The following is a 24,221-nucleotide window of genomic DNA, read 5'->3' as shown; positions in this document are numbered from 1 at the left end:
CCCAGGTCAAGCTGATGGATAATTTTTTGCCTCTTCCATTCTGGAACAAACAGACCAGACAGTGTCTGTGTGGCTCACTCATTTGCAGACTTTTCAAGACTCTTCTAGACTAACTAACTAGCTTGCATTCCACCTTGCAATCACATATATAAGACATAGTCACATGACATAACACAAGATACATTCCTTAGAAATAATAATAATAAACTTTATTTGTATAGCACCAACATATTCCACAGCGCTAACCTAGATGTTAACTCATTCAGTGCTGCAGAGGTGCAATAAACATCAAATGCATACAACATAGAAGACACTGACAATACCATTGCACATGACAAACATACCATTATGGAGGGGCCCCGTTAACTCTGGGCCACTACAGAATGCTCTGAATGAATTATTGTGAAGGTTGATAGAAGCCGGTGGCAGTAAACCTCTCTAGGAAACGTGAATATTTGATGTTTCTGAGCTACAGGCTGTAAATGTGTTTTAAAGCTCCAGAACAAAGTACAAAGAACTGAAAATTATATAATAACCACCACATGCCTCACCGTCTCCAATATAACACAATGCAACAACACCGCATGCAATTAATTGTGATCTTAACCCCTTAAGAACGCTGCCTTTTTTTTTCATTTTTGTTTTTTCTTCCCCAGTTTCAAAAAGTCCTAACTCTTTTATTTATCCATCAACATAGCTGTCTCAGGGCTTGTTGTTTTGCTGTCAAATTATATATTTTAATGGTACTATTTAAGGTGCCATATAATGTACTGAAAAACTATTTAAAAATTCTAAGTGGAGTGAAATGGAAGAAAAACACAATTTTGCCACATTTTGGGGGGTCTTGTTTCTACAGTGTACACACTGCAGGCAAAAATGACAAGATGGTTTCTTCTACGGGTTAGTATGATTGTGACTGTATAAAATGTCTTTATTTTTCTTTCTTTGCTGTACCACTTTTAAAAATTAAATATCTTTAGAAAAATGAAATTATTTTTGCAACCGTAGCTTTTTTATTTTCTTATCGACATAGTGGTGGGAGGGCTTGTTTTTTGTGTCCTGTGGTTTCTATTAATACCAATTTGGAGTACATACAACATTTTGATTGCTTTTTATTAAATTTTCTCCTGGAGACAGGGTGACCAGAAAAGCACAAGTTTGACTTTTGTATTTTTTTCTGAGGATGTTCATTATGCGGTCCAAATAATGTGTTACTTTGATAAACTGGACTTTTACAGATGCAGCAATACCAAATATGCTTTTTTTATTTTGATTTTTTTCATTATAAGGCCTCGGTCACACGGGCGCTTTTTGCCGCGATTTGCGGATCGCATGATGGATGCGTATCCGCAAATCGCGTGACCGGGGCCGAAAAATCTGCTTCTAGCTGCGTTTCCTTTGAAACAGGTCCGAGCAGTGGAGAGCTGTCCAGCCCATTGAATTCAATGGAGCCGACAATATAGCCGGCTCCATTGAAAGCAATGGGGCTGCGGGCGATCTCAGGATGAATTTTCGGGAAGGGCTTAAAAATATAAGCCCTTCCCTGAAAATCATCCAAAAATGTGTAAAAAGTAAAAAAATATATATACTCACCTTGTCCCGGCAGACGGAGTTCAGCCGCGGCCGGCTGGCAGTTCTCCTGAACTGATGTGAGTAGTATTCAGCAGGCGAGGATTTAAAATCCCCGCCTGCTGAATGAGCTGCCTCTGATTGGTCACAGCCCTCACCAATCAGAGGCAGCTCTCACTCACCCATTCATGAATTCATGAATGGGTAAGTGAGTGCTGCCTCTGATTGGCTCAGCGCAGGGACCAATCAGAGGCTGCTCTCAGCTATTGAATGACAGCCTGACACGGATTTGTTCGGCCAGGGGATTCCTCTTTCCGGCTCCGCGAATGGAGCAGAAAAATGGAACCCCCTCACAGGTGTAAAAGCAGCCTAAAGTACAGCTCGTAATCAAGGACCCTGTCTTCAGCCGAGAATACATGTACTTCAAGACCCGCTCCCAGAGATATGAAGGAGCCATTAGGAACAGTTTACACATGCAGAAGAAAATCAAAGAAATGGGATGGGATGAAAATGGCCGAGAGGTTAAATATATTTACAGGTTATTTACCCACATCCATGTGTCATGATGTTAAAGGGATGGCTGATGCAGTAACTAAAAGGGAACATGGATATTAATATTGTAATTATTAAGCAGCTAATCCTCCAATCTAATCAAGTACCGAGCTTCGTAGGCAGTCAGTGGAGTCTTGGCCACTGCCAGCAATAAAGTGACCTTGCTGGGTCTACTCATTGTTGGGTCAAGGAAAGCGATAAGTGAAGATTTTGCCAGAGTTTCATACCAGACGCAGAAGGCAGAAAATATACACCATGTCTGACCTTCTGATTCTGGTATAAAACTTTGGCAACTTCTTCATGTGAATTTTCCCATTGATTATGTTGCAAACTTGCTGCATTTTTCACATTTTGCTTTAAAAAACCAAAAACGTCTCACAACACATTTGCTTGAACATTTTTTTTTGCATGAAGTCCATTCCCAGTAGATCAGAAGATCCCTCTTAGGGCTCCTACCCATTTAAGTTCTTTTAATGCTGTGATATCGCAGTGTTTTTTTATCATGATTTTCAATGGGACTTTCTAATGTTAAAAACACATTGCAAGTTGGTGCTTTGCAATTTTTGTGCGATGCGTTTTTAACATTAGAAAGTCCCATTGACAATCACGTTAAAAAATATATATAGACAGTGAGCAGGTTCCCACTTGTAAATGGTCAATCATTCATCTTTGAGTGACTGCCTGATCACAGTGAATGGAAGTAAGAAATCTATGGTGCGCTCTACCTTCATTCAATGAACGACTATAACTACAGTGTGAATGCACAGAAGCGATAGTGGTACTGACCACTGTCAGGCACTTAAGCGCCCAGCAGTTGTCCCATCTAAAAGTACTCTTAGACTTGGGGTTGCCACCTTTTTCACCCAAAAACACTGGCCAATGAATAAACTCACAGCTGGCTGTTACCATTCTTATATTATGGCACTATGCTCCAAGGCCTGTCCTAAGAGTCCAAAGCCTTGAATTGTGTGAAAACTGATGATGGCCCCATAACGAGGCACCAGCCACCTGAAAGTCCTGGGCCCCAAGGCAAAACTTATATGCCATTTCTAATACTAATTTCTTCCTATGTGGCAAAGTTTGGATTTGATTGCCACCTCTACACCCCCTATAGCAGTGGTTGCGAACCTATGGCACTTGTGCCAGAGGTGGCACGCAGAGTCCTCACTGCTGGCACGCGCTGCCAATGGCGGCTCACCACTTGTGAGTACCAGCAGGGGCCATGGCTGCCCAGTAATCTTGTATTATATCGCCACCAGAAGTTAGGGGTGGCGACATAATACAGGGGTTTGAAATGGTGTAACCCCCACAGCTTTTGATAGGCTGGGGGCGTGTGTGGCCTTACCAGGGGAAGCATCGGCAGCGGACGGAGCAGAGGGAGCAGTGGCAGACTGAGCAGAGGGAGCAGCGGCGGACCGAGCAGAGAGAGCAGCGGCAGACCGAGCAGAGAGAGCAGCGGCGGACCGAGCAGAGAGAGCAGCAGGGACGCTGAAGGGAGCGGCGTCGGCAGCAGGAGACAGAGTACCGGCGGCATAAGCACGGCCATTGCCAGTGGAGGGAGCGGCGGTGGCAGCTGGAGAGCAGGACACAGAGCGGCTGCAGCACAGACTGGGGGTATGCTGTGGGGTGTCGATATTACTTTGGGGGACGCTGTGGGGTGTCACTATTATGCGGGGGGCTGCTGTGGGGTGTCACTATTATGCGGGGAGCCATTGTGGGGTGTTGCTATTACTCGGGGGCTCGTTGTGGTGTGTCGCTATTATGCGTGGGGCCACTTTGGGGTGTCGCTATTATTTTGGGGGCCACTGTGGTGTGTCGCTATTATGCGGGGGGCTGCTGTGGGGTGTCGCTATTACTACTGGGGCCGCTGTGGGGTGTCACTATTACGCGGGGGTGCGCTGTGGGGTTTCGCTTATTACGCGGGGGTACGCTGTGGGGTGTCACTATTACGCGGGGGTGCGCTGTGGGGTGTCACTATTACGCTGGGTGGCACTGTGGGGTGTCAGTATTACGCGGCGGTGCGCTGTGGGGTGTCAGTATTGCGTGGGGGAGCCCTGTGGTCTGTCACTATTACGCAGGGGACCGCTGTGGGGTGTGCCTATTATGCGGGGGGCGCTGGGGGGTGTCACTATTACGTGGGGGTGGCTGTGGGGTGTCACTACTATACTGGGGGCAGCTGTGGGGGATCACTATTACCGCTGGGGTATGCTTACATGTGGCAGAAATGGGCAGGGCTGTTTTAAAATAGACAGCATGCAGATTTTGACTGCTTTTTGGATGCGGAAATGCTGCAGAATTTTCCACAGAAATTTCCTCTGAGGACATTCTGCAGCATTTCCTCATCTAAAAAGAAGTGCAAATCCACACCCTGTCTATTTTTGAAGCGGTCCTGTCCTTTTTCAGAATGATGGGGGTAAAATCATATGTCGTGATTAGCCCCGCCCCCTGACGTGTTGGCACTTTGCGATAAATAAGTGGGTTTTGGGTTGCAGTTTGGGCACTCGGTCTCTAAAAGGTTCGTCATTACTGCTCTATAGCTTCACTCTTGAAGTATGAGAAACTATTTCTTCAAGTCATGTTGGAATCGTAGATTCTGTGCCACCAAAAATTTGAGCTTCTAACATGTTTGAATATTTGAAGATTGGAAAAATACAATAGTTAGCCTGGAGTCCATGTAGATAGGGGAGATTATATCACTTAACACACATAGTTTTCAAATAAATAGGTGATGGGGTTTTAATATAAGAAAACCTCAAGGCCATTAATAACCGCATTATAAAACAAAGATATTAAATTGGGAGTTCAGTAATACGGCTGGGATCACTTTCACCAATTATCAAAAGCTGCGCTGATCCATTTGTAATGAGAATTTGTGGATAATCGGATTATAACCGAAGGGCCGCGTCTCCATGTTTGTCTTTAACGTTCTCTAAATTACCTCACTATGTTTTATGCTTTACATAAAAAATATGAAATAAATATGTAAGTACTTTAATTTTTTTTTCTACTGACTTTGAGTTATTTGATACCATTTCATCTACTGATTTCCATAGCTTTACTATAAGAACACTACTGTGGGTCTGTGTTGGTACGAGGTCTCTCGATATCAGAGTTTCCAGCCGTGTTACTTTGTTTTTCTATTCAGTTCTTTCGATTTTAGGGCGCTAAATGGAGAAACTGATGTTGTACACAATGTCTTTATGAAAATGATCAATGTCCTGGGCACGGAGGAGCAGATTGCCAAGTGGATGAGCCTTGCAATGGATTATAAGATCCTAGGAATTTATGCACAGACTGAACTAGGACATGGTAAGTCCATTCTATCCTGAAGTGACATAAAGCATGCCTTAGAAATAAGACTCATTATTGGTGTGTTTGAATATGACAGTTATGCCTACAATCTATGATCAGATTGATGTGGTGGAGCAGAAGCTGCCATGTGCTCCGAAAAAAATGACACTGATGTGCCAAAAGTCATGGGATAAGTGCTAATATCATGTAGGACCTCCTCTTTGCCTGGCAAAGTGCAGTAATTTGACGTGGCATAGATTCCTGAAGTGGACAAAAATCGTCTGGAGATATGTTGAGTCATCTAGATAGCCATGGTATTTGTAGGTGCAGGATCTCAGGTCCAAATGCACATCTGTATCACATCCCATAAGTCGTTGATTGGGCTCATGTCGGGCAAACATGCAAGCCACAACATTTGTAGGAACTCTCCAGAATGTGCCTCAAACCAATTCTGGACAACTTGAGCCCGATGGTATGGTGCATTGTCCTGCTGGAATATCCCATCATTGTGGGGGTACATGAAGTTCAAAAAGGGCTGCAAATGTTCACCAAGCAGTGAAATGTTGTGGGCACCATTCAATCATGTGTTTAGGTGGACCAGTGGACTTAATCCATGTCTTAAACACACCCCACATCAGAAAGGAACCACCACTAGCCTGCACAATGCCTTGTTGACAACTAGGGTCCATGGCTTCATGGGTTTTGTGCCACACATGAACCCTACCATCAGCCTGAATCAATAGGTACTGGTGTCTCTTCAGCTCCCATATCCCATGGAAGCTAAAGAACTCTGCACTGACCTGCGGGATATGCCTGTGGACCATCCTGCATTGAATGTGGATGTGATTTCTGATGGGGTCAATTATATGTTCGCACTGACAATTCTAGCCAGACGCCACTGGTTACAAACATTAGGCACCCATGGGCAGCCACTGCGTTGTCCATTGCGGGTGGTAATGCGTTCTATGGTATATTCCCAATGCACACAGGGACACTGTGAATTGAGGAATGTAACATTGTACAAATTATACATGATAAAAACTATTTCCATTTTATGATCAAAATTAATGAATTTCGCAGGCTAACATCTAAAGCTGGGAAAAGCAAAAATATTAACATGACAGATGCATAATTAATGGTAACTGAAAAAATCCCCATAGATCAAAACCGGATCTACATGCGGTGTCACAGGTAAACTATCACTAAAGGGCATTATCACTGAAATATAACTTTAACTGGATCTACATGCAGTGTCACGGGTAAACTATCACTTAAGGGCATTATCACTGAAATATAACTTTAATTGACTATCAAATAAAATAGGTACTATGCAATCTTTAGTACAAAAGACAAAATAGGAACAAAGAATCACAACCACACAACACACATATTAGTGGCAGAGGGGCAATAACCCTCTAATGTTAGGCCCTAATGGCCAAACACTTTTTCAGTTTTTTTAATTGCTAAATTTCTAGAGCTATAACTTTTACATTTTTCAATTGACACAGCTGTATGATGGCTTCTTTCATGCGGGACAAGTTGTATTTTTTAATTACATAATTTTGGGGTACAAATAGTTTATTGTATAATTTTTTAATAGTTTTTTTGGGGGGGATTGAAAAAAAAAGAAATTCCAACCTTGTTTTTTGGATTTCATATCTCCGGCAATCAGCATGCCTTCTCCTGATTGTGGACTCGTATTTCTAATGCTATAGCTTTTCTGTCAATTATCTACAAATTTATTGATATTTTAATATTCCTCTATTTTGTTTTTGGAACAGGAGTATGTACAGTTGTTTTTTTCTCTGTACAAGCGCCATTCTCAGGTCTTGCGCACTCCAGTGAGATCTGGAGCCGCTTGTTGATGACATAGGCACATCATCCAATGTACTCAGAAAGAGGATAGGAAGAATCCAATGGCTGGATGTTCTTAAGGAGGTAAATGTCCAAGAAGGTTGGGAAATACTGCGAAATGAGATTTTCAAAGCACAATCGTTAACAATCCCTAAAAGAAGGAAGAATAGGAAGCAGGATGGACGAACACAGAACTTGCACACGTTAAAAAGGAAGAAAAAAATGTTTAGCAGATGGAAAGAGGGGGAAATATCTAAAGAAGAACATAATGCGGTCTGTAGAAACTGTAGGGCATGTGTCAGAAAAGTTAAAGCTAATAATGAATTGAGGCTTGCAACAGAAGCCAAAAGCAATAAAAAAAGGATTTGGGGGGTATGTCAAAAGCAGAAGAAAAGTCAAAGATGCTATTGGATGCTTATAGATGAAAATGGTGAATAGGTTAAAAATTATGTTGAGAAGGACGAACTTTTAAATACCTATTTTGTATGTGTTTTCTCTCAGAAAGTGTATGGAACATCAACTGATCTTCCCTGTGCTATTGGGGGAATAAAAGAATGCAGCCTATCTGTAAGCAGAGAGATGGTGAGGGAACACTTAGCTAATTTAAATTAATTCAAGTCTCAAGGTCTAGATGAATTACATCCTGGGATACTAAAGGAAGCAGTGGAGGTAATTGCTGAACCTCTCGCCATAATCTTTGAAAATTCCTGAAGATCAGGTGAAGGCCCAAAAGATTGTAAAACGGCAAATGTTGTCACTATCTTCAAAAAAGGGAAGAAGATGGATCCAGGAAACTACAGGCCTGTGAGCCTGACTTCTATACTGGGTAAGATATTTGAACAAATTATTAAACAGCATGTATGCAAGTACTTGGATGAAAATAGAGCAAGTAACTAGAGCCAGCATGGGTTTGTAACAAACAAACCCATGCCCTGGATAAAGCGGCGCCCCCCAGGATCCAAGCCATCAATGTAGAACACGGCAATCCTGGTTCACGCCTCAAACTTGCTTCATCCAGCGGTGCTCTAGAAGTGCTGAACGGCTGTGGAGGAAGTTGAAAACGTTCGTGGACGTTCTCCACTACAAATTCATGCTCAAAACCTACAACCTTGCCCTCCATCATGCTAAACAAGTCTACTTCACCTCTCTCATTTCCTCATTATCCCACAACCCTAAACGGCTCTTTGATACTTTCACTCCCTTCTCAGCCCTAAACCACAGCCCCCTGTGACAGATCTCTGTGCTGTAAAGTTTGCTGCCTACTTCAAAAAGAAAATTGATGACATCCGTCAAGAAATAACTTCCCAATCCCAGACTAGCCCTGACCCTAGTCTTGTCAGCACTGCATCTAGCACCTGCTCACTGTCTGTACTCAGACCCATGACAGAGGAAGAAGTCTCCAAATTGCTCTTCTCTGCTCGCCCCACCACCTGCGCTAACGACCCTCTCCCCTCACACCTCCTCCGATCCCTCTCCCCAGTGGTCATCTCCCATCTCACCACTATATTCAACCTCTCTCTGACCTCTGGTTTCTTTCCCTCTTCTTTCAAACACGCCATCATATCCCCGCTAAAGAAGCCGACTCTTGATGCGACTGATGCTGCCAACTACCGACCCATCTCAAACCTTCCCTTCATCTCCAAACTACTAGAACGCCTGGTTTACTCCCACCTTGTAAGCTATCTATCAGAGAACTCTCTCCTCGACCCCCTATAGTTTGGCTTCCGACTCCAACACTCAACAGAAACTGCCCTTACAAGGGTATCACACAACCTACTGACAGCCAAATCGAGGGGCAATTACTCCCTACTGATCCTCCTTGAGCTCTCTGCAGCATTTGACACTGTCAACCACAAACTCCTTCTCAGTATGCTTCGCTCCATCGTCCTCAAAGACACTGCTCTCTCCTGGTTCTCCTCCTACCTATCTGACCGCTCTTTCAGCGTCTCCTTTGCTGGCTCTACCTCTCCTTCTCTTCCCCTTGCTATTGGTGTCCCCCAAGGCTCGGTCCTCGGCCCCCTCCATTTCTCTATCTACACAGCCCCTGTTGGACAAACCATCAGGAGATTTGGCCTCCAATACCACCTCTATGCTGACGACACCCAGCTATACACCTCTTCCCATGACATCTCTGCACCTTTTGTCCAAAGCATCACTGACTGTCTGTCCGCTGTCTCTAACACTATGTCCTCTCTCTACCTAAAACTAAACCTCTCTAAAACTGACTTACTGGTATTTCCATCCTCCACTAACTGACCTCATCCATATTTGACTCCGATCTCTCATTTACCCCATACATCCAATCTCTTGCCCGAACATGTCAGCTGCACCTCAAGAACATCGTAAGAGTCTGCTCTTTTCTCACTGTAGACACGCTAAAACTCTTATTGTTACACTCACGGCTCGATTACTGCAACTCGTTGCTGATCGGCCTCCCCTGCACCAGACTCTACCCTCTTCAATCCATCCTGAATGCAGCAGCCAGGCTCATATTCCTGTCCAGCCGCTACTCAGATGCCTCTGCGCTGTGCCGGTCACTGCATGGGTTGCCCGTTAAATTTGGAATTTAATTTAAACTTACTACCTTCATCCACAAAGCCCTCCACAGTGCAGCACCCCCCTATATTGCCTCCCTCATCCCAATCCATCACCCAGCCCGGGCTCTCCGCTCTGCTAAGGAAACTAGACTCCTCTAATTTGAACTTCTCACTCCCGCCTCCAAGACTTCTCCAGAGCAGCACCGATCCTGTGGAACGGATTACCAAAGGCTACCCGGGCAATCCAGGACTCGAAAAACTTCAGGCGTGCTCTAAAAACATACCTCTTCAGGAAGGCATACCGCATTCCCTAAACAAACTCCTCCGTATGCCACCTGACAACATGCTCCCTGACCTACTGACTGCAATCCCTGCTACAAATATCTGAAGGGTTGTCACACAGCATAGGGATCAGCCCTATTCTCATTTGCACAAGGAAAGACTTGACGCAATGGGATGAAACTGAAAGTGAGGAGACACAATTAGATATTAGAAAAAACTTTCTGATAGTGAGGGTGATCAATGAGTGGAACAGGTTACCACGGGAGGTGGCGAGTTCTCCTTCAATGGAAGTGTTCAAACAAAGGCTGGACAAATATCTGTCTGGGAGGATTTAGTGAATCCTGCACTTAGCAGGGGGTTGGGCCCGATGACCCTGGAGGTCCCTTCCAACTCTACGATTCTATGATTTTATGATTAGGTGCCTACTGTCAGCGCATCAATACACAGGGGTATGAAGTGGAAGTTGCTGCTCTGATGACTTTTACTACTTAATTGCAGGCACTGCTCTCATTAACATCAATGGGAAATTCACTTCCAATTGCAAGTGTTCTCCACTATACAGGGGTCAGAGCAGCAGCTTACGTTCCATACACCTGTGTGTTGTGCTGCTAGCGAGCATCCAATGAGTCCTAAGCAGCAGAATCTAGTCGATCAACTGAAAATAGGTCACCAATAATATTTCCCTGGAAAACCCCTTTTACATCTGAATTGATTCTTCTAGATTTTCACTTTCAAATTTCCATAGGACAGGCACTTTATTGAATTTAAGTGGATAGGTCAAGGGGAGCACATTATTCTTTGAAAACCACAAAGATTGGTGACAATTATAGATCCCAAACTGCTAACTATAGCTGTTGTAAATTAGCCAATTCTTGGGTCCAACTAGAAGAGGCCTGAAGCACAGCTGATTTACAGTGATTGGCTGGGAGCACACACGTTGGACTCCACTAATCCAGATGTGCCACCAATGTCTATGATGAGAAAACCCATATCATGTTGGCTATTTTCAGTTACCTCTTATAGACTGTAATGTAGAGAAAAGTAGTGTGTCTATCACCTACTCCCCTTCCTGGCTTCCATTGGCTATTTGGAGTAATAATAATAATCTTTATTTATATAGGGATAATATAATTTGTTGCACTTTATTAATTGGGGAAAACCTTAACAAAAAGGTCATAACATCCAGTATTAAACCAATGAACATCTTGAACCATCGGTGTGAGGGCCCTGCTCGCAAGAGCTTGCAGACTATAAAGAAGTATACACATAGGATACTATACATACATAAAGCTGTGTGAGTGGATCACCAGCGTGTTTATGAATAAATCTGCATGGATGAATAATGCATGGATGTGGTGTGTGGGGGATGCAATGGGAAGAACGGTCACAGGTTTTCAAGGGAGAGTGTAGAGGCAGTGTAGATTAAGAAGAGTTTAGCTTAGGAAATATGGTAGGCCTCCATAAAAAGATGTGTTTCTAGGGCATGCTTAAAGCTGTCCTTTTAAAAAATAAAAGAACTTTGACTAAAAGGAAACCAATGTGGCTCGACAAGACGGTAAGGGGGCAATAAATGAAAAAAAGAAAGCGTTCAAACTACTAAAGCAAGAAGGCAGCGGAGAAGCACTAAAATCGTACTGGGAAAAAAACAAAATATGCAAAGATAGGATGAAAATTGCTAAGGAGGAGGCAGAAAGACTGATCGCCAAAGAGAGCAAAAACAATCTGAAACTATTTTTCAACTATATTAACAGCAAGAGGATTTGCACCGAGAGCACTGGCCCTTTAACAAATAATGCAGGAGAAATCTTTGAAGATGATGAAGGGAAGGCAAATCTATTGAATAGTTTCTTTTCATGTGTATTCTCAAACGAAAAGGAAATGCCTCATGAGATGCAGGGGAATAAAATAAACCCCTCACAAAATATCTCATACCTAACGCAGGAGGAAGTGCGGAACAGGTTAAAGAAGATTAAAATCGATAAATCGCTAGGCCCAGATGGAATACACCCAAGGGTACTAAGAAAGCTAAGTGATGAGATAGCTAGGCCGCTATATCTAATATTTCTGGATACTATCAAGACCGGGGTTGTACCATTGGATTGGCGCATTGCCAACGTGGTTCCAATTTACAAAAAGGGGACCAAAAGTGAGCCTGGAAACTACAGACTGGTAAGTGTCACTTCAATAACGGGAAAAATAGTCAAAGGGTTTCTGAGAGACGCCATTGAAGAATACCTCAAGGAGAACAAGGGAATAACTCCTCACCAGCATGGATTCATGAAGGGTCGATCATGTCAGACAAATCTGATTAGCTTCTACAATGAAGTAAGGTCTAGGCTGGACCTGGGAGAGTCTATTGATCTCGTATATCTGGACTTCTCTAAAGCATTTGACACTGTGTCGCATAATAGGCTAATATATAAAATGAGACAGCTCGGATTGGGTGAAAACGTGTGTATTTGCGTAAAGAATTGGCTCAATGATAGAAAGCAGAGGGTGGTACTAAATGGTTTGTACTCTGATTGGGCCACCCTTGCTAGCGGGGTATGACACAGGGTTCAGTATTAGGCCCCATTCTGTTTAATATATTTATTAACAACCTGATAGCGGGGCTGCACAGTAAAATATCAATATTTGCAGATGACACAAAATAATACAATATAATGAATGCAACGGAGGACAAGGTACGGCTACAAACAGACCTGGAAAAGCTGGGGGCTTGGGCAGAAAAATGGCAAATGAAGTTCAATGTTGAAAAATGAAAGGTTATGCACATGGGCAGCAAAAACGGATGTCACCAATATACACTAAATGGGGTACCGCTAGGGAAAAGTGATATGGAAAAAAACCTGGGGGTACTAGTGGACTGTAGACTAAACTGGAGTAACCAATGCCAGTCAGCTGCTGCAAAAGCTAATAAAGTCTTGGGGTGCATTAAAAGAGGTATAGGGGTGAAGGACGAGAACATTATCCTTCTACTATATAAGGCATTTATCAGGCCCCATATGGAATACTGCGCATAGTTCTGGTCACCGGTGCTCAGGAAAGATGTTACAGTACTGGAGGGGGTTCAAAGATGAGCAACTAAACTAATACATGGAATGAAGGGACTGGAATACCCAGAAAGACTATCCAAATTGGGATTATTTACTCTAGAAAAAAGACGGCTAAGGGGTGATCAAATAACTATGTATAAATACATGAGGGGACTATACAAGGATCTCTCCCATGATCTGTTTATACCCAGGACTGCGACGGTAACGAGAGGGCATCTGCTACGTTTAGAGGAAAGCAGGTTTCATCACCAACACAGAAAGGGGTTCTTTACTGTAAGAGCAGTTAGACTGTGGAACTCTCTGTCTGAGGATGTGGTGATGGCAAAATCCATAGAGGAGTTTAAAAGAGGACTTGATGTCTTTCTGGAGCGGAAGGATATTACAGGATATAAATCTTAGGTTAATTGTTAATCCGGGTATACAGGCAGGTAGGAACTATTAGGGGTTGATCCAGGGATTAGTCTAATTGCCATTAGGGAGTCGGGAAGGAATTTTTTCCCCAAAAGGGCTAATTGGCTTCTGCTCGTGGTTTTTTTTTTTGCCTTCCTCTGGATCAACAAAACAGGAGGATAAACAGGCTGGACTAGATGGACATTGTCTTCATTCAACCTTACAAACTATGTTACTATGTTACTATGTTGGGAATTAACCTGATTGTCTGGGATAGTGCATTCCAGAAAACTGGTGCGGCTCGTGCAAAATCTTGGAGGCAGAAGTAGGAGGTTTGAATTAGAGAGAAATTTACTTTAAGTTCTTAGCAGAGTGGAGAGCATAGATAGGGGAAGTAGACCGAGATGAGGGAAGAGATTCAGAGTGATGCATCGGACTTTATGATATGTTGTATTTACTTTGCTCTGGCACAAAATAAAACTGACAGGTGCCAGATTTAAAGAGATCTGAAGTCTCGTGAGCTGTTTTGTACACCTGTGGTGCCCATTTCCTAACAGAGAGGTTGACGATCCAGAGGCGAAAGAACTCCACTTGCCACACCACATACAAATAAAGTTTTGTCATAAACCGTGGTAGATGTTGACCACTCAAACTCCTGGGAATGTAAAGTGAGGCTATGCAGACTGCCGCAGGATTAAGTTTACTACCATGGATGGAAATGTTAATTATCCGTACATACCATGCCTAAGCATAGTAAAGATACTGCTATGTGAAGGGTACCATTCTTAGGCTATAGAAGATTCCCTTACCATTGCGTATATAACTATGATGTCAGATACTGAAAGGCCATATGTCCTGTCACACATGGGGTCTATCAACAGGATATTTGCACCTCAGAAAAAAGGGCGCAAATACTCCGACTCACAATACAACTCAATGTATGAAGGCAGAGGAGCTATAATGCGTCTCCTGCTTTACAGATGACGAATGATTGTCCACCGGGCAGCTAGAGTTCTGTTGGCTTTCTATACTCTGCTCCCCTCCCTTGCCGCCTAAAAAGGCCTGGAAGCTGAGGGGAAGGGGCTCAATTTTCAGTGCTGTAAGCGAGACATGCATGGAGAGAAGGTTCCACCCCCTGCCTAGAGGTGAGGCCAGTAGCACTCATGGTTGGGAGCAAGGGCTAGGCTGGATACCTAGAGGATTCATGCAATTTTCACCCACACCCCATCCGTCAGGAGTTTTGCCTCCAGTTGTGGTATACCAGCCTAGAGCTGGAGGCTTGAGTTAAGCCTAGGCCAAAGGCGTCTCCATCTTCAAATAGCCACATGGGCAGAGGGAGACCCCTAGTTGCATCCTTTAGGGGTCTAGAGGCTAGGGGCTCGCTGGAGCATAACGTGGCCGGACTGAGAGGAGATGGTGAAGGAAAGTGCAGGGATGACGGGTAATTGCACTCCCTCCCTGCATACTAATGGGACCCCAGATATTGCCCCCTGCCCGCAAAGGTACATCATCACTGCACTGATGGGGGAGGGAGGAGCATGCCAGCAACTACAGTCATTGGAGCGGTGGTGGATAGATCTAAGAGGGAAGGTGAGAAGGGGAAGAGGAGTGGAGGGACGATGGTGCAATATTCACCTACTTCCATCTACTCACGTATCTTAATCCTCTTTCCTTCAGCTCTCTCTGCCACCAGCAATGTCACTGCTTCAGTGATGTTGCATTGAGAAGTCACTGTAATTGGGGGTAGGAGTCAGGCACACTCAGATGACCCTATTGCTGATTGGAAGCAGAGTCGTTAGTGATGTCTGGTCTACTTTACCTTCTGGGAGGAGGGGATAACAGTGTATCTGGCAGCACTGTTTGACCTCTCCCCACTTGTTAGCCAGTCCCTGATGCCCAGCTAGAAGAAGGGAGAAAAATAATGAAAAATAGAAATCCTGCAAAGCAGGAGGTCTGCCTCCTTCAGACACTAAGCTAAAACTGATTTATCCAATGGATAACAGTGATCACATAAAAGTAAACAAAAAGTGAAATAAAGCTAAAGTTTCAACTCCCCTCATGGATTGGATCAATGAGGGGTGCTAAAACCCACTCACCTCCGTCCTCCTTGATGTCCCACATGTTAAATGCTTGGCACATGCATAGAAGGCAGGGGAGCCTGGGAGAATTAAAATCTCCCTGCTCCCAGCTAGTACCATCAACTGCATTTGCACCAGAGACATGTTTTAGCCCACGTACCTGTTGAACGGTTCTGTTTGGATTTACAAGTAAAGTAACACTGCCGTCCATTCCTGACTTTGTTTCAAACTACCCCCTGTGTGTGTGGACTATTAATCCATCATCCGGATTCACCTCAGAGGAAGGAATGGTAGTGTCACCCATGACAACGAACTGCAAGTTAAAACCACACTGCGGTTTCCCGAGACCTCCCCTTAGTAGTAACTTGGACGATTCCTGTGTTACCTTTACAGGGGAGGAGATGGTAGAACTACCATGACAAGTTACAACCCTGCCATCTCCTCGGCTGTGGGCTCACTTCTTGCACACTGCATCAGTACTCTCCAATAAGTAACCTGAGATGAATCTATGGAGGCATTAGCTTGCACTGAATAGACTGGAACAGGGCAAATTATCACAAGATAAATTCTGTTCCTCCAGACTATTACATATGCAGTATATCCCTATCTAGGTCCATTTGCAGCTGTACATGTCCTTCTTTGTATTAATCACATTGTATGATTTTGTATCGTATGCAAAAATCGATATTTTACTGTGCAGTTCCTCTATCAGGTCATTGATAAATTTATTGAATAGAATGGGGCCTACTACTGAACTCTGTGGCACCCCACTAGCAACGGTGGCCCAATCAGAGTATGAACCATTTATTATCACTCTCTGCTTTCTATCACTGAGCCAGTTCTTTATCCAACTACACACAATTTTGCCCAGTCTGAGCTGTCTTATTTTATATACCAGCCTATTATTCAGCCAGGTGTCAAATGCTTTAGAAGGAATTAGATATGCAACATCAATAGAGTCTCCCTGGTCCAGCCTAGAACTTACTTCATTGTAGAAGCTGATCAAATTGGTCTGACATGATCAACCCCTCATGAACCCATGCTGATGAGGAGTTATGCAGTTGTTTTTCTTGAGGTGTTCCAGGATGGCATCTCTCAGAAACCCCTTGAATATTTTTCCAATTATTGAAGTGAGGCTTACCGGCCTGTAGTTACCAGGCTCTCTTCTTGACCCCTTTTTGTATAATGGAACCACATTAACAATACACCTATCGAGTGGTACAACCCAGGTCTCAATAGTGTCCCTAAATATAAGAAATAGCAGTCTGTCTATGACGTCACTTAGTTCCCTTAGAACCTTTGGGTGTATTCCATCTGGGCTTGACGATTTGTCGATTTTAATCTTTTTGAACCATCTCTTTCTTGTGAGGGGTACATTTTATCCTCCTGAATCTCATGTGAAATTTCTTTTACCTTCGTGAATACACTTGAGAAAAAAAACATTTAATAGATTTGCCTTTCCCCTTCATCTTCTATGATTTCTCCTGCATTATTTGTTAAAGGGCCAGTGCTTCCAGTCCAATCCTTTTACCATTTATATAATTGAAAAATACTTTGGGGTTATGTTTGCTCTGTTTGCAATCAGTCTTTCTGCCTCCTTTATTGCAGTTTTTATCTTTTCCTTACATCATTTGTTTTCTTCCTGTATGTTTTTAGCGGTTTCTCACTGTCTTCTTGTTTTAATAATTTTAGTTTTCTTTTCTGCTTATTGCCCCCCTTACCGTCTTGTTGAGCCACATTCTACTTATAGTTCTTTTATTCTTAAAGGGTATGAACTGCTCACATGAGGTATTTAGGATGTTTTTAAACTTCTCCAATTTGTCGTCTGTACTTTTATTTTTGAGGACGCAGTCCCAATTAATGTTACCGATAGTAGTTCTGATCAAATTTTGCTTTACTAAAGTTTTGTTTTTTTGTCGCTTCCTGATAAGACTTCCTATTGAATGACAGCTGGAAATTAACTATTAATAATAAATCCAGAGCGTCGCTCCCTCTAGCAGGCTCCCATACAAGTTGGGTAAGGTAGCTATTAGAGATGAGCGAGGGTACTCGCCAAGGCAAACTACTCAAGCGAGTAGTGCCTTATGCGAGTAACTGGTGGTTCGGGTACCGTCGGGGGGCGGCGACGGAGAGCGGGGAGGAACGGAGGGGGGAGATCTCACTCTCCCCCCCCCCCCCCCCCCGGCTCTCCCCCCTGCTCACTCCCGCAACTCACTGCACTCCACCGCCGGCACCTGAATCTTCTGAGATGAGCGGGTAGGTACTCGCGTAAGACACTACACTGCTCATCTCTAGTAGCTATGTTTATTTGTTCTCAATAACTTATCACCCTTGTGAGATTCACAGGTTTTGTTTTCCCATATCATATCTGGATAATTAAAGTATGACAAACCATCTAATAGAAGCCCATAGAGCAGTACTATGCTATCAGGAATATTTTCCCATTTAAACTGAGCCATTTGCCACTGCGCTTTCCCATCCTCGTGACCATTGTGTGTGTCAGTAGTACTCCACAAATTAGATACTTAACTTCAGTACTGTGGATAGGAGATGCGTTATTTTCATGGGACTGCTCCTGTAATGTTACCAAAACCCTTGTTTTCTGTTGCACAATGTAATAGTATAAATTCCCATTTATGTATGTATATATCTGAGCGCATCTATTCAAGAAGTAAAATAATGAATAAACTAATAGCCTCTGGTATATTTCATGACTGTCGTCAATACTGGTTGGTGTTACCTATATCTGTGGATGTGAATAAGTGTCCTTCTCACCTGTGATCACCTCATGACATCATTAGCCCTTGTTCATACATTCCTTGCTGAAGCAAGCGGAAGTAGCAACTATAATGGCTTTTACTCTGTGCCTGAAATATCCAAGATTTTTATTAAAGAAGGATTTAAAAAAATATAAATTTTATTAATTTTCACAGTGGAAATAAAGTACATTATAAACAAGCACAGAGATTCCGATACATACAGATGTGCATATCTGTCCACAATATTGACAAACATTGAATGAACATTTCCATTAATTAAAGAAGGATTAAAAACAATGCAAATGGATAGCAGACCCAGGTCCATGCATGTGCACTCACGAACCTGGGGTCTACTAGCCATTTTCATTGTTTTTAATCCAACTTGAATAAATATCTCAAATTTTATCCTGGAGTATCCAGTTTCTCACTTGTGTTAAAGGTATACTATTGGCATCTTACTGATATGCCAAAAGTCATGGGATAGGAACTATTATCATATAGGACACCCTCTATGATAATTGTTTGGATATTTGTTTGTGCATGATCTAGGGTGTGAATGGATTTATCCTCCACATACATGCTCCATTGAGCTCATGATGGGCACATGTGCAGGCCTTTCTATTCATAGGAACTCTCACAAGCGCTCCTCAAACTAATTCTGGAAAACTTGAGCCTCATGGCATGGTGCATTATCCTGCTAAAATATCCTATCATCTTGGGGCTACATGAAATCCATAAAGGACTGCAAATGGTCACCAAGCAGGGAAATGTAGCAGGCACTGTTCAATGATGTGTTTACATGGATCAGTGGACCCAACCCATGCCATGAGAACACACCGTACACCAGTATGCAACCACTTCTTGACAACTGGGGTCCATTGCTTCAAGGGGTCTGCACCACACACGAACCTGACCATTAGCCTGAAACAACTGGTAGGGAGGAAATGGTTGAGGAAGTACGGGTGGTTGGGACCTTAGGAGGCATTGATTATGCTATTCTTGAATTTTGGATAACAAGGGGTTGATAATGAAAAAACGTTATCATGCGCTCTTATTAGGAACACTGCAATATCTCCTTCAAATGAAGTAAGTCTTCAAAAAAGGGAAGAAGGTGGATCCAGGAAACTACAGGCCTTTGAGCCTGACTTCTATACTGAGTAAGGTGTTTGAGCAAATTACTAAACAGCGTATGTGCAAGTACTTGGATGAGAATGGAGTAATTAACCAGAGCCAGCATGGATTTGTAAAAAAAACAAGTCATGCCAGACAAATCTAATTTCCTTTATGACAGAATCACTGACTGGAAATGTGGTGGATATAGTAAATCTTGAATTTGGTGAAGCATTTGACAAAATGTGTCATATCATCCTTATTGATAAAAATGACCAAATAATAGGATTGACAAAGCAAATGTTAGGTGGATTTCCCACTGGCTGCGTGGTCATACTCAGAGAGTGGTCATAAATAGCTGCTCATTCAATTAGGTGAATGTGTCAAGTAGGGTACGACAAAGCTAGCTCTGTCCTGGGCCCAGTGTTGTTCAACCTTTTTATAAATTATCTGGAAGAGGAGATTGATGGGAAACTGATCAAATTTGCAGATGAAACAAAGCTGTGTTGGATAGAAGAGAGAGAGAGGGGATTCAAAAAGATCTAGAAAAGCAGGAACAGTGGGAAACGATTAAAAGAATGATATTTAATGAGTAGAAATGCAAGGTCCTACATCTAGGCAAAAAAAAAGAATAAAAGCACCTACAGAATGGGAGTTAACAGGGCCCCTCCATAATGTATGTATGCATTTGTCTTGTGTCTATGTGTTGTCAGTGTCTTATATGTTGCATGAATGTGATGTGTATTGCATAGCTGCAGCACTGAGTGGGTTAACTGTCTGGTATGTGAAGTGTCTGGAAAATGAATCTTGTTGTTTGTCATGTGATTGTGCTATGTATATGTGTTTGCAAGGTGTTTTGCAAGGAGTCTCTTCTAGTCTTGCAAGAGAGAGGAGTGTGTGGAGTTCTGCATGTGAATCACACAGACACCATCTGTTCTGTGTGGGCCGGAATGGAAGAGGCTGAGAGATATCCAACAGTCTTCCCTGGGCCTACTTTACCCGGGAGATGCCAGTGTTACCCCTAAAACACTGTGAGTGAAACAAGAGAGAGAAACCGCCAAGCAGCGCTGAGTGATTTCTGCTTCCAAATGTGAGTGTTGATAGGTAGAGAGCTAGAGTGAAGAAGAGTGACGGGAAACAGAATTCCACAGATAACTTTGGACTGTGGATTCTTCTGTGATCCTGTGATTTCCTCCCTTGTGTTATACACCATTCCCTGCTGCCGCGTGAATCTACTGTTTTTGGACTGTGAATAATTTCTCAAGAAAACGAGCACGGCAGACTGTTCCCGACTTTGCTCCTTAAACGTTTTCCTGTGTTTGGACCATTTATTTAATCATCTGGGTTCACCACGGAGGAAGGAACGGTGGTGTCACAAGTGACAGGACTCGTAAGATAATCTACTTTTGGTTTACCCCCGTGAAAGTTTCCCCAGCGGTAACTTAGATGGGCCCCATGCTACCCCCAGGGGAGGAGATGTTAGAGCCAATTGACAGGGACTAACTCTTCCCCGCTATCTTTTCGCCTGTGGGTCCACTCCTCGGATGCTGCAGGAGGAATTGAACTAAGCAGCACATGTGAAAAAGACTTGGGTATACTAATAGAGCATAGACTGAATATGAGTCAACAGCGTATTGCAGCAGCAAAAAAAAGGCAAACAAAATTCTGGGATGTATTAAGAGAAGCCTAAAGTCTAGATCATATGAGGTAATTATCCCCCTCTAGTCTTCCTTAGCAAGAACTTATTTGGAATACTGTGTCCAGTTGTGGGCACCCAGAATTAAAAGAAGACATAGACAAACAGATCAGAGAAGAGCTACCAGGATGATGAGTGGTCTGCAAATTGTCCTGTGAAGAACAGTTGTAGGATCCGGTAATGTTTAGCTTGCAAAAAAGAAGGCTAAGAGGAGACTTAATAGCAGTCTACAAATATCTGAAGAGCTGTCACAGTGCAGAGGGATCAGCCCTATTCTCATTTGCACAAGGGATGAAACGGAAAGGGAGGAGACACAGATTAGATATTAGAAAAAACTTTTTGATAGTGATGGTGATCAAGGTGGTGAGTTCTCCTTCAATGGAAGTCTTCAAACAGAGGCTGGTCAGACATCTGTCTGGGATGATTTAGTGATCCTTCATTGAGCAGGGGGTCGGACCCAATGTCCCTGGAGGTCCCTTCCAACTCTACCATTCCATGATTCTATGACTCATTGGGCCATGATATGTTGCCAGTCTTCTAGGGTTCAGTTAGCAACTTAACAAGCCCAGGTGCGGTGTTGTGCCCAGTGTTGTGTTAACAGAGGCACTCTGGTGCGTCTTCTACTCCACTATTTCATGGAAGCTAAAGAACACAACACTGACCCCCCAGTCAGTGGATGAAATTTAACAAAAAGAAACTGATTTGTCAACATATTTTGAAGTCTCATTATTCTGTTATCAGTGGAGCTGAGTGAGAGATTTTGTTTGAGGGAGGGATGAGTTGAGGTTTCCATTGATACCATTTTTGGGTAGATGCAACTTTTTGATCACACAGTTTTCCATATTTAGGAAGCAAAGTGACTAAAAAACAGCTATTCTGGTATTGTTTTCCTGTTTTTTTGTTTTTCGCTTCTATGGTATTCACTATGTGGAACAAATAGCCTAAAACGGTTAATGTTTAGGTCATTACAGATCCAGAGTCCAATTCTGTACTTTTTTTATTGTATGTTTTAATTTTTTCCACTAATAAACAACTTGATAATGTAAAATAGACTTTTTTCATCTTGATTTTTTTCCTAAAATCTTTGTGTCTTTGCCACTAATAAAGATTATGGTATAAATTGGAGTTGAATGTTTTTCTATTTAGTGCCCACTTTCTTTTTGAAGTGGCTGCGTAGTCCAGGGTTTTAAGCCCCATTTAGACACGATTATTGCTGAAAATATGCTCAAAAGACAACTTTTGAGCTCTAATTGTTGCATGTAAATGTGCCCATCTTTCAGTTTTCTGTTGGACGATGGATTTCAGTTTGGCTTGAAATCCGTAGTTCAGCAGAACAGCTGATAAGACGGACCGCACGCTGTGCTCTGCTGGTGAGTGCTGATAACAGCTGATTACATTGTCTCAACTGTTCTCAGCTGTCAGCCCTGCAGAACAAAGAGAATTTATTCAGAGAACAGTGTGCGGTCCCCTAAATAAATTCAACTCCCAGTGGCACACACGCTACTAATGGGCACTAATAGGCATTAGTACCAATTAGTAGATTATGCAAAATGATCAATCAAAAGCCATCTTTTGAGCGATCATCGTTGTGTCTAAATGCACCTTCACAAAGCAGGCACTTCAGCACATGGCACAAGCTGCTGGATCTTGGAAATATTGTTTGCATGTAAACGCAGTATTTTAACTAAGGGTGAATGCAGACAGGCGGAAATTCCGCAGCGATATTTTCCGCAGAATTTCCACCCGTGCACTCTGGCATAGTATTGCATACATGCACACAATCCTGCAATCCTATGCGGGCAGCCGCAATCTGACCTTGTGAAAAGTCGCGTGGTAAACAAATTGCGGCATGCCCTATTTCTGTGTGAGCCTCGCAGAGGCCTGCACAGAAACATCACTGGTGACGCGCTGGCTCTGCTCTCTTATGTGCGCTATGCGCCAGCCGCACATAGTAGTGCAGAGACAAGACGGCAGGAGGAGGTGAGCCACGGATCACTGCAGGAGCACGGGTCGCATCCCGCTGTGGGAGTTCTCGCAGCAGGATCTGACCCAGCCGTCTGCATTCAGCAGCGAAAGACAAACCAATAATGAAAATATATAGCTGAGTTGCTTATTTTTAAACTTGTATAAGTACGTATGTGCAAAAAAATGAATCTCAGAAAACCTCTTTAATGTATTTTAACATCAAATGTAGAGATATTGAAGTCCGATTATGGAACAAAGATTAAAAAGTAAAAAAATATTAAAGAGAAAAGGAAAATAAAAATGTTAAAACTTCACCTTTCCCACTTCATTATGTACAAAAATAATATATATTTATAAATATATATCATTACAAATCTTGTGATGCCGAGTTTGTAATAACACACAAAGAAAAGTTAGTACATTATTTTGCCCGCACAAAAAACATGGCAAAAATAGCTAATTTTGTAAATCTCGCCTCAGAATAAATTAAATAGAAAGTGATCAAAAAGCCATATGGGTCACCAAATGGTACGGACAAAAATTAGAATTTGTCTTGCAAAAATTAAAAGCCTCAAACTGCACAGCTGAGCAAAGAAAAATAAATGTGGGGGGTCTATGAATGCGATTATACAAAAAAACATTTTTAAAAAAGGGTGAAAAAAGCAGTAAAATATTTTTTAAACTACATAAGTTTCATATTGATGGAATCGTACTGACCAGCAGAATTAATTTTACATATTGTTGATACTGCATGGTGAACACCGTAAGACAAAAAAGGGTCCTGAAAATAGAACAAATGAGGACTAGAGCTCATCCCGCAAGGAAACAAGCCTCATAGAGCTCCTCGAATGTAAAAACAAATCATTCATAAAGAAAAGTGTTTTCACTTTACAAAAATAGCAAATTAAAAAAAACTGTATAAACTTCGTATCACCAGAAGCATGCTGACCCAAAGAATAATGTCATCCCATTATTTATTCTGCATGCTGAATGCCGAGAAAAGGAAATTAAAGAAACAATAGTGATTTTTTTTCTCTCAAACTCACCCCCAACATATTATATCTACCCCAATATGATGTAAT

General features: G+C 42.6%; 1 protein-coding gene across 1 annotated transcript in view; it reads left to right on the top strand.

The window, feature by feature from the left end:
• The first annotated feature begins 1,985 nt into the window (after positions 1-1,985).
• LOC136620202 (hormonally up-regulated neu tumor-associated kinase-like) overlaps positions 1,986-24,221 on the top strand; it is a 36,277-nt gene continuing 14,041 nt past the window's right edge. Inside the window, exons 1-2 of the mRNA XM_066594908.1 lie at positions 1,986-2,107; positions 5,282-5,430. Coding sequence (XP_066451005.1) covers positions 1,986-2,107; positions 5,282-5,430 — 271 coding nt within the window. The remainder of the gene's footprint in view (positions 2,108-5,281; positions 5,431-24,221) is intronic.

This window comes from Eleutherodactylus coqui, chromosome 3 (assembly GCF_035609145.1).
Source record: "Eleutherodactylus coqui strain aEleCoq1 chromosome 3, aEleCoq1.hap1, whole genome shotgun sequence".
Taxonomy (NCBI): Eukaryota; Metazoa; Chordata; class Amphibia; order Anura; family Eleutherodactylidae; genus Eleutherodactylus; species Eleutherodactylus coqui.
Note: the sequence above shows the minus strand (reverse complement) of the source record. Positions and strands in the feature narration are given on the sequence as shown.